A 13,011-nucleotide genomic window follows, 5' to 3' on the forward strand; every position below is an offset into this window, starting at 1 on the left:
GTGCTGCGCGGCAATGAAAAATCGTATATAGGATCCGTTGACCAAACTTCTTGAGTGGTATTTGTACTAGACTCATCCAAATCATCAGTCCAATAAATTTTTTAATTTTTTCGGAAGTGATAAGATTCTATTTATTTGGTCTAGCGTGACCAGTCATTTCATGTTCAAGTAATTTCTGCTCTGCATATCCATTAGTTTCTGTGACTAAAAAACTTATTACTGCTTCATTCAAGAATATTGAAAGAACTTCACCTAGGCTAATGTCACAGGGCAAATCCATCAGAAGACTGCTTTTTCCAGTGAACAGAAATGATTATTGCCTGCTATCGAACTCGTTCTATTGGATATTGTCCAATGAATCATGAGCTGTTGTCAATTTCTCTTCTTCGTCTAAAACTAGTTCTTCTAGCATGTCTTCAAAATCTTCACTTGCATATGATTCATCAGTATCCGAGTCTGTATTCGATGAAATGCTATTTATAACTTTTTTCATCGCTTTTCCTGGAAATCTCCCTTGATCTCGTTGTTTCTTACTAGCAGTAACCTCTGTGTTTGTAGAATATAAGACTTAAGCAATTTGAAATTATTGTCGTGAGTTCGGTTAATTCAACGTACGAATGAGTGACATAGGAAAGGATAAATAAATCAATCAACACAATTTTACGCGGTATAGAACACTTGCCTAGGCATAAAAACTCTCACGAACTTTAAAGAAAAGCCAGGACAATCGGAGACTTTATTCAAACAAATGATACAAGAAGTAGTACCCTGTTAAAAAGCTACACAAAGAACGCATGCACCTTTTATGGTCGCGAGGAACTTCTTTCTTCCTTACGCTAGTCAGCTCTCTTACCTACGTTTTCGCACAACTATTCACGGTACCGCAACCTACTTAGCCACGTTATCTGTCCTACAAATGGGCGTTATTCTCGTCACCAACATCCTAACCAGGAAGTAGTCTGAGCCGCTGCGATTCTCTCCTACGTTGGTAGACCGGCAAGCCCTGTAAGAAAAACCGCTACTCTCTGTAAAAGGAATGGTCGATTCTCTGCACGACCCTAAAACGGTTGTGTCTCTGCAGCAACCCTTGAATAATTGTGTCTCTGCAACCACTCTTGAATGGTTTTGTCTCTGCAACAACCCTGAATACTTACACGATAGTAGCTTGGAAGCGCACCACAAAGCACACCACATCTCTTACTTAAACAAAGTGAATATGGCCTCACTCTCTATTCTCAGAAATAACACTCTTTATCTCGCTATCCAGAACTGGACTGGACTACTGCGCGCGCTCTCGAGACCACGGTCCCACGCACGCCTCTCCCATCCCACCTACCTCAAGACGCACTCGCATGTCCCTGACGTGATAAGACGGTCCACCATGTATTTCTAATGTCCCCGCGCGCCCTCACAACTTAACTAAGGCCATCGTAACCGGTCCTATTTAGGGTGTGAATAACTCAATCTAATGTCTCCACGCCGTCGCTATCTAACCTATTCCGCGCGCAATACAAAACGGTCAAGTACCCTAATTTCACCGAACATCCCGCCCGCCTTCGTCATACTGACGAACCAAAACTAGCTGTTAATCGAGTATCTTAAGTGGTTGTATCTGCTAATCTGAGAAGGCTTAGCCGCGCAATGTGTCGCTGGCGTGAAGAAGTAGCAGTCTTTACGGTGACCACTCGAACCAAACCATCCGGCCCAGGGTGAACCTCTCTGACTCTGCCTAAGGGCCATTTTGAGGGGGGGTACCGGTCGTTCCTTACTAACACAAGCTGACCTACTTTGAAGTTCTCGCAAGGATCCCTCCATTTTATTCGACACTGCAAGTGTGCCAAATACTCGCTCGACCAACATTTCCAGAAATTGTTTCGAATTCGCTGAAAAAGCTGAAACCTACTTAAACGGTTCTCAGGTAGCTTTGGTAAATCGGCGTCCTGAATCAAAGTAGAAACTCCCTCATTGAGAAAATGAGAAGGAGTGAGCGCCCCCAGATCGTCAGTATCCGAACTTAGCGGCCATAGAGGACGAGAATTGAGGCATGCTTTAATTTCCACGAGGACTGTGGATAACACCTCAAAGGTGAGCGTATGCACCCCTATGACTTTCTCTAAATGGTGCTTCACTGATTTGATTCCGGCTTCCCACAACTCACCATAATGTGGAGCACTGGGTGTAATGAACTTCCAGTTCGTTCCATCGTTTGCAAGAAAAGATGCCACTCTCTGATAAAACTCCGAAGCACGGTTGAACATAATCCTAAGCTCTTTATCAGCCCCCTGGAAATTAGTAGCATTGTCGCTTTAAAGATTCTGACAAATACCCCGTCTACCTGCAAACCGACGATACGCAGCTACGAAGGACTCAGAGGTTAAGTCATTAACCAGCTCGAGGTGAATAGCTCGAGTAGCAAAACAGACGAACCGAGCAATGTAACCCTTACTGGAGCCCTTACGTTCCAACTCACTACGTATCGTTTTTATCACAGAATCGTCGTCCTGGCACAAAGCAAGGTTCTTATCGAAAGACTTATCTTCTACAACTAATACTTGCCGGCTTAACGCGTTTACATGCTGCATACGTGAACCAGATCGGTGTTCAAGTACATAATCATAACTTTGCATCTCTAATACCCATCGCGCTATCCGAGGGTGCGTTTCCTTTTTATTTAATGTTAGGCTTAACGCCTGGTAATCGGTAAAAATCTTAAATTTGATACCCAACAGGTACGGTCGAAAACAACGTAACGCTTAGACAATCGCGAGTGTTTCCAACTCGAAACTGTGATATTTCGACTCAGTTTCGGACTTTCTTTTAGAAAAATAAAAAAGAGGATGCAATCTACGGTCCGACTTCCTCTGCAATAAAATCGCCTCAAAACCTATACTACTCGCGTCACAATGCAATTCTATCTCGTCACGTGGTGAATAAATACCTAATACCGGCGGGTGCATTAGTTTCTCTTAAAGTTTTGTGAACGCTTATTCCTCGACGTCCCCAAATCGAAATTTTACATCCTTTCTAACCAAGTTGTAAAGAGGTTTGGCAATAATTGAAAAATTTTCTACAAATTTACGGAAGTGAGAGCACAAACCTAAAAAGCTCTGTACGTCCCGGACGTCCCTCGGGATCGGGAATCTCTTTACTGCATCGAGCCCGTTATCCATCGGTTTAATACCGTCGCACGTCACCGTATATCCGAAATAATCTATTTTCGTCTGGAAGAAACGACATTTATCTAAACGTAATTCGAGCTTTTTTGCGACGAGCAACTTAAAAACTCTTTCTAATAACCAAAGATGATGTTTTATTGTTTCAGTCGCTACAAGGAAATCATCTAAATATACCGAAACATCACCGGTGTGAATTGTTCGAGAAATAACTAGTTGGGATAGAGATGAGCGAAGAGAAAGATCGGATAGTATTAAGAGCAAGGATAATAGACGGACGAGATAGCAAGTGGACTGTATTATTTTAATTTCTGACAGAGTTCGTATGTAACGAGATTTATTAAAATTTGTGAACAAAAGAAATAGAGATAGCAAAATTATAATATGATTTAATAACTAGTAATATATGGACTACGCCACATGTACCGGATATCACGCCACGTGTGCCGGAAGTACGTAGTACGAGAAGTCGTTAGCAAGGTAATAATAAATTTAATATGAGAATGGATAAAAATTAATGAAACGAGTAAGACAAGAATGAGAGGTCAGAGGTTAATAGATTTACCTGATATTTCGTTAATGAAAGTGAAAGATAGTGTAAAGAGATGATCAGTAAGAAAGACCCAACACAAGGCTGGCCTCGTTGAAAAAAAAGAAAAAGAAAAAGAATTAGATGAGATGGAACGATGAGAGATGGAACGGTGAGAGATGGAACGTTGAGAGATGAGAAGAAAGCGAGATGTAGTCTAAGGAGATGATGCACAATTATTTTTGATTTCGAAAAGTACGTCCGCACAGATTAACTTATTAAACGATTCTACCTGGACCACGCCACTTTTCGGTTCGAGTCGAGGAACAGAGCGGAAGATAGAAAAAAAAACGATACACCAATTAGCGCGTTCCACGCTAGGAAGAGAGAACAACAAAACCAATAAGAGAATAACACGCAGAGGATGACGCCACAAGGGACCAATGATCTATTTACACGTTAAGTGGCGTGATCCCTTGATCAATAAGAACAATCGATATGTCTTATTCTCGATGATAACAGGCGGCGTCTTAATCATGCTATCCGAGAGGTGCTGTCATCTAATTTGAGAGGCGCAATTTTCGAACATGAATGTTCTCTCGAAATATTTCCATAACATAACGTTGAAATCGGAGAGGCGCACCTTTAAGGCCGATCCATCCAATTCTCTCTACCAATGAGAAACTATTAGCGCTTACATCAAGAACCTCCATAATTTTACCAAGTTTAACCTCTGCAGCTGGTAAGCTCTTCGAAGCCGCCTCTGGGAGACCCGAAATGATAAATTTATCGTCTTTTAATTTAAGCTTCATTGTATTTTCAACGGCTGAACTAAACGGTCTTTGCGCTTTAATGTAACATCTGTCAAAGATTTTACGTGCCCGTGCTTTTATGTCCGACAGAAGGTCTTCATTAATTTCCATTATCTGCGACGAACCGGAATCGTTATCGCGATCTACCTCTATACTTATAATATCAGCGATCTCTTTTTCTTCGCTTAAAAATAGCTTTGCTACCAACATAAAGTCTCGACCTAACACTAACGCGCTGCTTATCGTCGTATCTGGTACGACTCGTAATGTAATTTTGTATTCCTTATCACTGAAAACTAATATCGCATCTACACATCCGATCACTTCTAAACCGCTACTATTTATTCCGCAAAATCGATTCGAATCAACCTTAGTAAACATATATTCGCGCGGAATAAATCGGTCCTTAATAAAACAAATAGGGCTTCCTGAATCTAAGAGCGCTTTTAACCAATTTGCATGCAAGCACGGAATAATCCGCGGGTCGCGACAGTCAGCTATCACCAAGCTCGGAATAATCCGCGAGTCGCGACAGTTAACCATTTGTGAGAGCGTTCTAGTTCTTTGAGTTTCATATACATCAGTGTATTTTAAAAAAGTTTTACTTTTTCTGTGAAAATCTTTCAAATTGCCACTGTTAGTAAGTGTTGCTAATCTATACTTGAATTCGAAAATCCAAGTTTGGAAAGCAATCTTATTTTGTAATATAATCTAAAATTTAGTATGCCCCAATGGATATTGAGTATCCTGATTCGGAATCGAGTAATGTGGTACGACTTTCTAGAAGACGTTGCCGGTGGATTTCGTCAAGTTCTGATAGCGAAAATGAACAGAGCTATAGTTTGATAAATGAAGAGTACGTGTGGAAAGCCGAAAATCATACTCCGATTATACATCGTTTTACAAATGTGGGTGGTGCAACTGTAAATACACGGGGTCTGTCGAGAGGGGAGGTTTTTGAATTATTTTTTAACAATGAATTAATTACAAAAGTAATTATGGAAACCAATAAGTATGTTGCAAGCGACGCAGACTTTATATCTCTTGAAGGGGACGAATTAAAAGTATTTATTGCAGTACATATTTTAATGAGTCTATATATATATAGAATTTCCAAGCCCACGATTCAAAGCTATTGGTCAACAGATAAAAGTATAGAAACTCCGTATTTTAAGAATGTCATTAGCTGTAGCCGATTTATTTCTATCTCACAAAATTTACACTTTTCCAGTACAAATAATCCTAATAACCCATTGTCTAAAATTCGAAAAGTTATTGAAATTGTAAAGAAAACTTTCATTCGTATGTATGTCCCAAATAAAAACATTTCCATTAATGAATCACTAATGGCATGTAGAAGTCGTTTACATTACATACAATTTATTCCGCCTGCATGATCGATGGAGCATCGAAATCAGCGATCATGTTGCCGGTCCTAAGCCCGAGAAAAGAGAAGGTTGTTGGGTCAGGCTAGTTCCCTACCCAACGTAAAAAAGGAAATCTGCTCAAAAGGACAACATTTTGCCTCGGAACAGGACGGATTTAACGATGACGACCCATGCAAGTAAGAGGACTAAGGAATGGAAAAAAAAAACATATATTGCGCTTGGCTACCTGGAACATAAAATCGTTTAACAATAAAGACCAAGAAACCCTGAAGGAAATAAAGGACAACAACATTGATATTTGCGCCTTACAAGAAACAAAAAAGAAAGGCAAAGGGCAAATACAATACGACGACTACCTGGTGATATATAGTGGAGTCGAAAAACAAACCAGGGCAAAAGAAGGGGTAGCCATCGCAATATCGAAAAAGTATCAGAACAACGTAAAAGAATGCAATTATATATCTTCACGCATCTTGCTAATAAAAATGGAAGCGGAAAGACAAAAATTAAATGTAATGTCAATCTATGCACCCGAGGATAATAAACCAAAAGAAGAAAGAGAAGCCTTCTACGACCAACTACAAAATTTAATCGGATCATTACCAAGTAACCAACAAATGATAATCCTTGGAGATTTCAACGTTCGCATCGGAAATGAAATAATACCTGGAATAAAACAAAGGTTCAACGAAAACGTGTTAAATGACAATGGAGAACTAATGACACAGCTATGCACATTTAACGAGCTAAGGATTAATAATACATTTTACAATCATAAGGAACAATATAAATTTACATACAGCAACACCAGAGGCTTCAGGTCTACAATTGATTACATTGTTACTAACAGATACGTCCAACCAAACCAAATATTAGATGTTAGGACGTTAAATTCCGCGAATGTAGGAAGCGATCATAGCCTGCTATTAGAAAAAATAAGAATGAAGTTTAAACCCCAAAGGAATCTTGCACGAGCAACTCAAGAATCGAAAATAAACATAGAGTCACTATGGAACTTACCAACCAAACAACTATACGAGAACAGGTTGAAAGAAAAAATCGAAAAAGACCCAATAAAAGAAGAAGATAACATAAACATAGCCTGGAAGAAACTAAGAACCAACATTTTAGAAGCTGCATACGAAGCCCTGGGAACACGAACTGTAAAAAACCGGGCTAGAATGATCAAGACTCCTTGGTTCCGCCCAGAGATTAAGGAAATATGCAAAAAAAAGAAAATGGCATACCTTAACTATAGGACATTACGAACACCTGAATCATACGAAATGTATAGGCGAATCCGGAATCAAACAGCGACATTAGTAAGGCAAACAAAACAACATCATTGGGAGATTTTTTCGAAGAGAATGGAGAGTGACTTCTATGGACTCCAAAAACAAATCTGGCGATTTATTAGAAATCAAAGAAAGGAGGTCAACGAAATGATCGAAACAAATCAGATCACAAGAGAAACCTGGATTAACTACTTAACAGAACTCTATAAATCAGAAGAACCTCAAGCGGAACTAAATACGCCAGAAATAGTAACTAAAAACGACATACAAATTGAGTCCAGTGATGTAGAAACAGCTATTCGAAAACTAAAGAATAGGAAGAGCTCAGGGCAAGATGGCATCCCAAACGAATTACTAAAATATGGTGGCCAACGTCTCACACAACAGTTAACATTCCTAATCCAAAAAATACTATGCCAACACAAAATACCTGATGAATGGCGAACCAGCACAACTATAGTTATGTTTAAAAAAGGAGACAAAAAACTACCTACAAATTACAGGGGAATAAATCTTTTAAACACTTCATTGAAACTAACAACAAAAGTTATAACGAATAAAATTAACAGCTTAACGAATCTAGAAGACGAACAACAGGGATTCAGATCAGGTAGATCATGCACAGACGCGATTTTCATCATAAGACAGATAACAGAAAAATCAATTGAATACAACAGACCAGCATATATGTTTTTCATTGATCTGGAAAAGGCATTCGACCGTGTGCAATTAAAGGATGTTATTCACCTCCTTTATAACCGGCAAATTCCGAATAATCTTATTAAGACCATAGAGAACATCTATAGAAACAACAAGATCCAAGCAAAGATAAATGGTGCCTTGACTGAACCGATTGATGCAGGTCGTGGTATCCGACAAGGGGATTCCCTAAGTCCCCTGCTTTTTAACATCATTATGGACGAAATAATAATATGAGGGTCCTCAAGTGCCCTAAATCCTTGTATTCTTTCATGAACATTGTATAATCATCTCGCAATACCGAATTTTTAGTTAACTTGCGCTTTAAGGTTAGAAATCGATTTAATGCCGCGGTCCTATTATCTTTGAGGCTTACTAATTTTTCTTCTATAACGGAGAGGTGTTCGACGAACTGACCGTCAGTGTCCCGTCTGTGCTTTCGTTGAAAGTGATCCTCGCAGTACTTTTTCTGCTAGATTAACGGATGAACGTCTGTGATGTTATCCAATTCTTGAAACCTTGATATAAATTTCTCGATATCCTGCGCTTGAGTCGCTACGTTGCACACTACCCCTTTAAGGCTGCCTTTACCACTTAGTAAATGTCCACCTACCACCTATCCTAACTGCGTTTTTTGAAGGGTTGGATGCGAACGCGTTGCTCTTATTTAGCCCGTGCATAGAATTTCTAGGTAGACTTCTATTCCTAACAATACGTCAATATTTGCGCTTTCATAGAACGTGGCATTCTATCTTGATGGCTAGAATTTGAAAGTGGTAGTTTTTGTCAGCAAACCCTACTTTAAAATCATGCCAGTTCCCTTAATGGGAAAAAACTTATCATTAGCGAGGGAAGATTGCTGTATTTGCCAAAAATTCCTCCTACGTGGAGTCCTCCGGCGATTGGATTCAGCTAATTGTAAGGAAGGTGAAAGGGTAATTAAAACAAAATAAAACACGTGGTTGAGCCAATGAAAATGCTAATGCTTTATTGGCTCATCAGGGAAAAGCCTTACGGCATAAAAACCCTGTTTGAATATTATATTACGTTAAAAATGATGATCAACCACGGATAAACCGTGGTTAACTTCTCCTCTCTCTACCAGCGGTCACCTACGGGCAAAGCACGTGGTGCCGCTCCTCTCGTTTATCCGTTCAGATGATTGGTACCAATAAAGAACTTTCTTACCGTTTCGTATCGCCTCTCCCTTTCTTTATCATTAATTACCGCCTCTGCGGTCCGTCACCTTTATCGTTAATTACCGCCTCTGCGGTCCGTCACCTTTCTATCGTCGACCCTGGGATGTGATCGCACTACCCCTGGGATGTTGAATCGTCTACTAATGTTTGTTGGAAAAATGAAGTATTCTCTTAAGCGTCTGGCGAAAGACTAGACCGAATGTCCTCGATAATGGGCCCAGCAGGGCGCGCACACGCTCGGCGCCGAGTGGTGGGGATATGATCGCTAATGTCGGACTAAGGGCGCGTTTTACAAAATGCTACTTTCTCGCTCACGATCGATTCCGATCGTACATACTCCCCCCGTTGAGAGGGTACGATCAACAATATTCTCGCCCGATGTGATTATGGCGGGTTAACCCATTTTAAGTTACAGTGTTTAGTCGTAGAATCGCTTGATACAATCAAAACGTCGCTGGCCAGTCGACTTTGCGTCTTACACATTTATACAAATATCGTGTCTTTAAATCATGCGTGAACATTACGTCTGACGTTTACCTACGAAGTAATTTAACTATTGTTTAATAAAGGGCACACAGTGGTGGCATTACGCTTGATGGTTCCGTGTATCGTTTTCACGGTTACGACCCGAACTACCTCGTCCTCTCCAGGGTGCACGTCGGTGATCCGTCCCAGTTGCCATCTCATGCAGGGTTGATTCTTGTCGATGAGAATGACAATCATACCCTCCTCGAGCTTATACTGTGAATTTGTCCATTTCTGACGTTTCTGCAGCTCGCGCAAATATTCAATGTGCCATCGTCGCCAGAAATCCTGCCGCACCTTCGTGATGTGTTTCCATGAGGATAGCCGATTGGATGGAACATTCTCATAATTTTCCTCCGGTGACATATTAAGTGGTTTTCCAACTAAAAAATGAGCAGGTGTTAGTGCTGTCGTATCGTTTGGATCTGATGAGATGGGACACAACGGTCGCGAGTTCAAGATGGCTTCAATCTCTACAGCGAAGGTATTCAACTCTTCGTACGTGAATAAAGTTTCTCCTACAACTCGTTTGAAATGATATTTGAACGATTTGACGGCAGCTTCCCATAGACCTCCGAAGTGGGGTGAGAGTGGGGGGTTGAAATGCCACGATATTCTTTGGTCGGTCGCGAAATTGTGGATCTTCGTCTTATATTCGTCGGAATTGATTAAGGCATATAAATCCTTTAATTGATTGTTCGCCCCAACAAAGTTAGTACCGTTATCCGAATACACGTGGGCCGGAATGGCTCTTCGTCCCGTAAAACGCCGGAAGGCAGCGAGAAATGCGTCTGTTGACAAATCACTAACTAATTCGATATGCACGGCTTTATGCACATGCAGACAAAGATGCACCCGTATATCTTAACGCGACCTTGATTACGATATTTCTTCTCTTTCGCGTAGAGGGGACCGAAGAAATCTACTCCAATATGTGAGAACGCGATGTTTTCTTGGACGCGAGCTTTCGGTAGATCGCCCATTTTATACTGAATACCTGACGCGCGGAATCGAATGCAGCGTACGCAATTACGTATGATTTTTCGCACTTGATTCTTGCCATCTAGAGTCCAAAATCGTTGTCGCATAGCATAGAGGGTAGTTTGTATGCCGGCGTGGAAATTCTGTTCATGGAACCTTCGAATGAGAAGATCGGTCACATGGTGTCGAGATGGTAACAGTATTGGACATTTCTCCTGGAACGGTAAATTCGCGTTTCTCAGTCTACCTCCTACACGAATCAAACCCGTTTCGTCAATGATTGGATTTAGCGCGGCGAGTCTCGTAGTCTTAATTTCCCCTGTATCGATCAATTTTTTCTTTTCGTCTCGAAATTGTTCGTCTTGGACGAGTCTTAATATCTGTAGTTCTGTGTCGATTATTTCCGCGGTCGAGATTTCTCCCCGGTATAAGTTTGTTTTGAGCCATCTTCTGCATCGTGCTATAGTTTTTAATAGTCGCGTGTAACTGGAAAATCGTTGAAATATGCTTCCCTTCGATACGCGTCATGAATACCGAGAGTTTTTTAATTTCAGGCAATTCATCTATCTTTATTTCAACCTGAGTTGGCCATTCGGACTCCGGTCGTCTGAGCCATGAAGGACCGTGAAACCACGAATCATTTTTTATAAATTCGCGAGGAAGTTGTCCGCGAGATAATGCGTCCGCGGGATTGTTTTCCGTTCGTACGTGCCGCCACGTGATTCCTACACAAATGTCTTGGATTTCGCGTACGCGATTCGCCGCGTATAGTTTCAATGTATTAGATGATCTCTTTAGCCACCCCAATACAATCATAGAATCGGACCAGAAAATTATCTTATTCGGTTTCAATCCGCACGATGTCCGAACTTCTCTATATAATCGAGCAAGTGTCAACGCTCCACATAATTCTAATCGCGGTATGGTCGTGTCCTTGAGCGGAGCCACGCGGCTCTTAGCGCATAACAATCGTACGTGTATATTACCGACTCGATCTCGCGATCTCACGTATAAACTACCACCGTATCCTACTTGACTCGCATCGCAAAATCCGTGAATCTATAATTCGCTATAATTATCGGCAGTCAGCCGCCTTTCGATCGTTAAGTTATCAACTAGTGTTAATTGTTCCGCGAACTTTATCCAGGAGGAATGTAATACGTTGGGTACCGATTCGTCCCAATCGACCTTGGTTTTCCAGCAATCTTGTATCAAGATTTTGGCTGTTAACACGATGGGTCCTAATAATCCGAGTGGATCATAAATTTGTGCGATCTCCGACAGAATCCGTCGTTTCGTCGTTCTTTCGCGAAGATCTATAGGCGCGACTGAATAAATTAAATGGTCATGATGGGCGTTCCATGAAATTCCAAGGGTTTTTAGAACCGGGGTTTCTCCGGAGAAGAATTCGACATCGACGTTTTTCATCTCTAACCCTTCGAGGATTGTTCGGTAGTTGGAAGCCCATTGGCGCATGTGAAAACCGCCTCGTTTTAATATCTCGATAGTCTGATCGCGTATCTTCCTTAACGTCTCAATATCGTTAGTTCCCGTGATAAGATCGTCAACGTACAAATCTCTATTTAGAATTTCGGCTCGATTGGGTATTTAGCGCCTTCGTCTTTCGCGAGTTTTTTATAGTCCGGATGGCGAGAAAAGGAGCTGATGCTACACCGAATGTGACCGTGTTGAGCTCGAATGTCCTAATCTGGTCGTTGTGAACCCAAAATATACGCTGATATTGCCGATCGTCCGGATGTACCCACACCTGACGATACATTTTCTCTATATCCGCGGTCAACACATATCGATACGTGCGAAATCGTAATAAATGTTCGATTAATGTGTCCTGTATCGTGGGTCCGACTAGCAATGTACTATTGAGGGAAATTCCCTGGCTATTTTTCGCGGAAGCGTCGAATACGACTCGTACCTTTGTCGTCGTGCTGGTTGATTTGATGACGGCGTGGTGGGGGAGATAGCAGCCTCCGATCGGGTCGTCTCCTATTAGTGACATATGTCCTAATGTTATGTATTCTCGCATTGTACGCTCGTATTCGTTCCGAAGTTCGGGGTTCGTGTTTAATTTTCGCCAAAGACTGTGGAAGCGACGCAAAGCTATATGGCGTGACTCGCTATAATCGTGTCCCTCTTCGCGGAAAGGTAAACGCACTATATATCGTCCCGATGTAATGACGTGTGATGTGGTTTACGACAAATTTGACAACTCGAGGATTGACAAGCTCCCTGATGTTTCCCTAGACAATTTACACATAACCCATACCTTCGTATCACCGCCCATTTCTCGCGCGGCGTCATCCGACTGTATCGACTGCAGCGGAATAATTGGTGGGAGTCTCTTCTACAAATGACACATTTCGACGTCATATTGGTGAGGAACGTACGTGTG

General features: G+C 41.3%; 2 protein-coding genes across 2 annotated transcripts; one reads left to right on the plus strand and one right to left on the minus strand.

Moving 5' to 3' along the window:
• The first annotated feature begins 5,245 nt into the window (after positions 1 to 5,245).
• LOC122520474 (piggyBac transposable element-derived protein 4-like) lies at positions 5,246 to 5,911 on the plus strand. The gene has a single exon (XM_043640534.1). It carries the CDS (start codon positions 5,246 to 5,248, stop codon positions 5,909 to 5,911), a length of 666 nt encoding a protein of 221 aa, XP_043496469.1.
• Positions 5,912 to 9,644: 3,733 nt separating this feature from the next.
• On the minus strand, positions 9,645 to 12,029 carry LOC122520475. Its single transcript, XM_043640535.1, has 4 exons — positions 11,763 to 12,029; positions 11,123 to 11,660; positions 10,654 to 11,061; positions 9,645 to 10,411 (listed from the first exon to the last, which is right to left on the minus strand). Exons 1-4 carry the CDS (start codon positions 12,027 to 12,029, stop codon positions 9,645 to 9,647), a joined length of 1,980 nt encoding a protein of 659 aa, XP_043496470.1.
• Between the last annotated feature and the right edge of the window lie 982 nt (positions 12,030 to 13,011).

This window comes from Polistes fuscatus, unplaced genomic scaffold (assembly GCF_010416935.1).
Source record: "Polistes fuscatus isolate 324 unplaced genomic scaffold, CU_Pfus_HIC Scaffold37, whole genome shotgun sequence".
Lineage (NCBI taxonomy): Eukaryota > Metazoa > Arthropoda > Insecta > Hymenoptera > Vespidae > Polistes > Polistes fuscatus.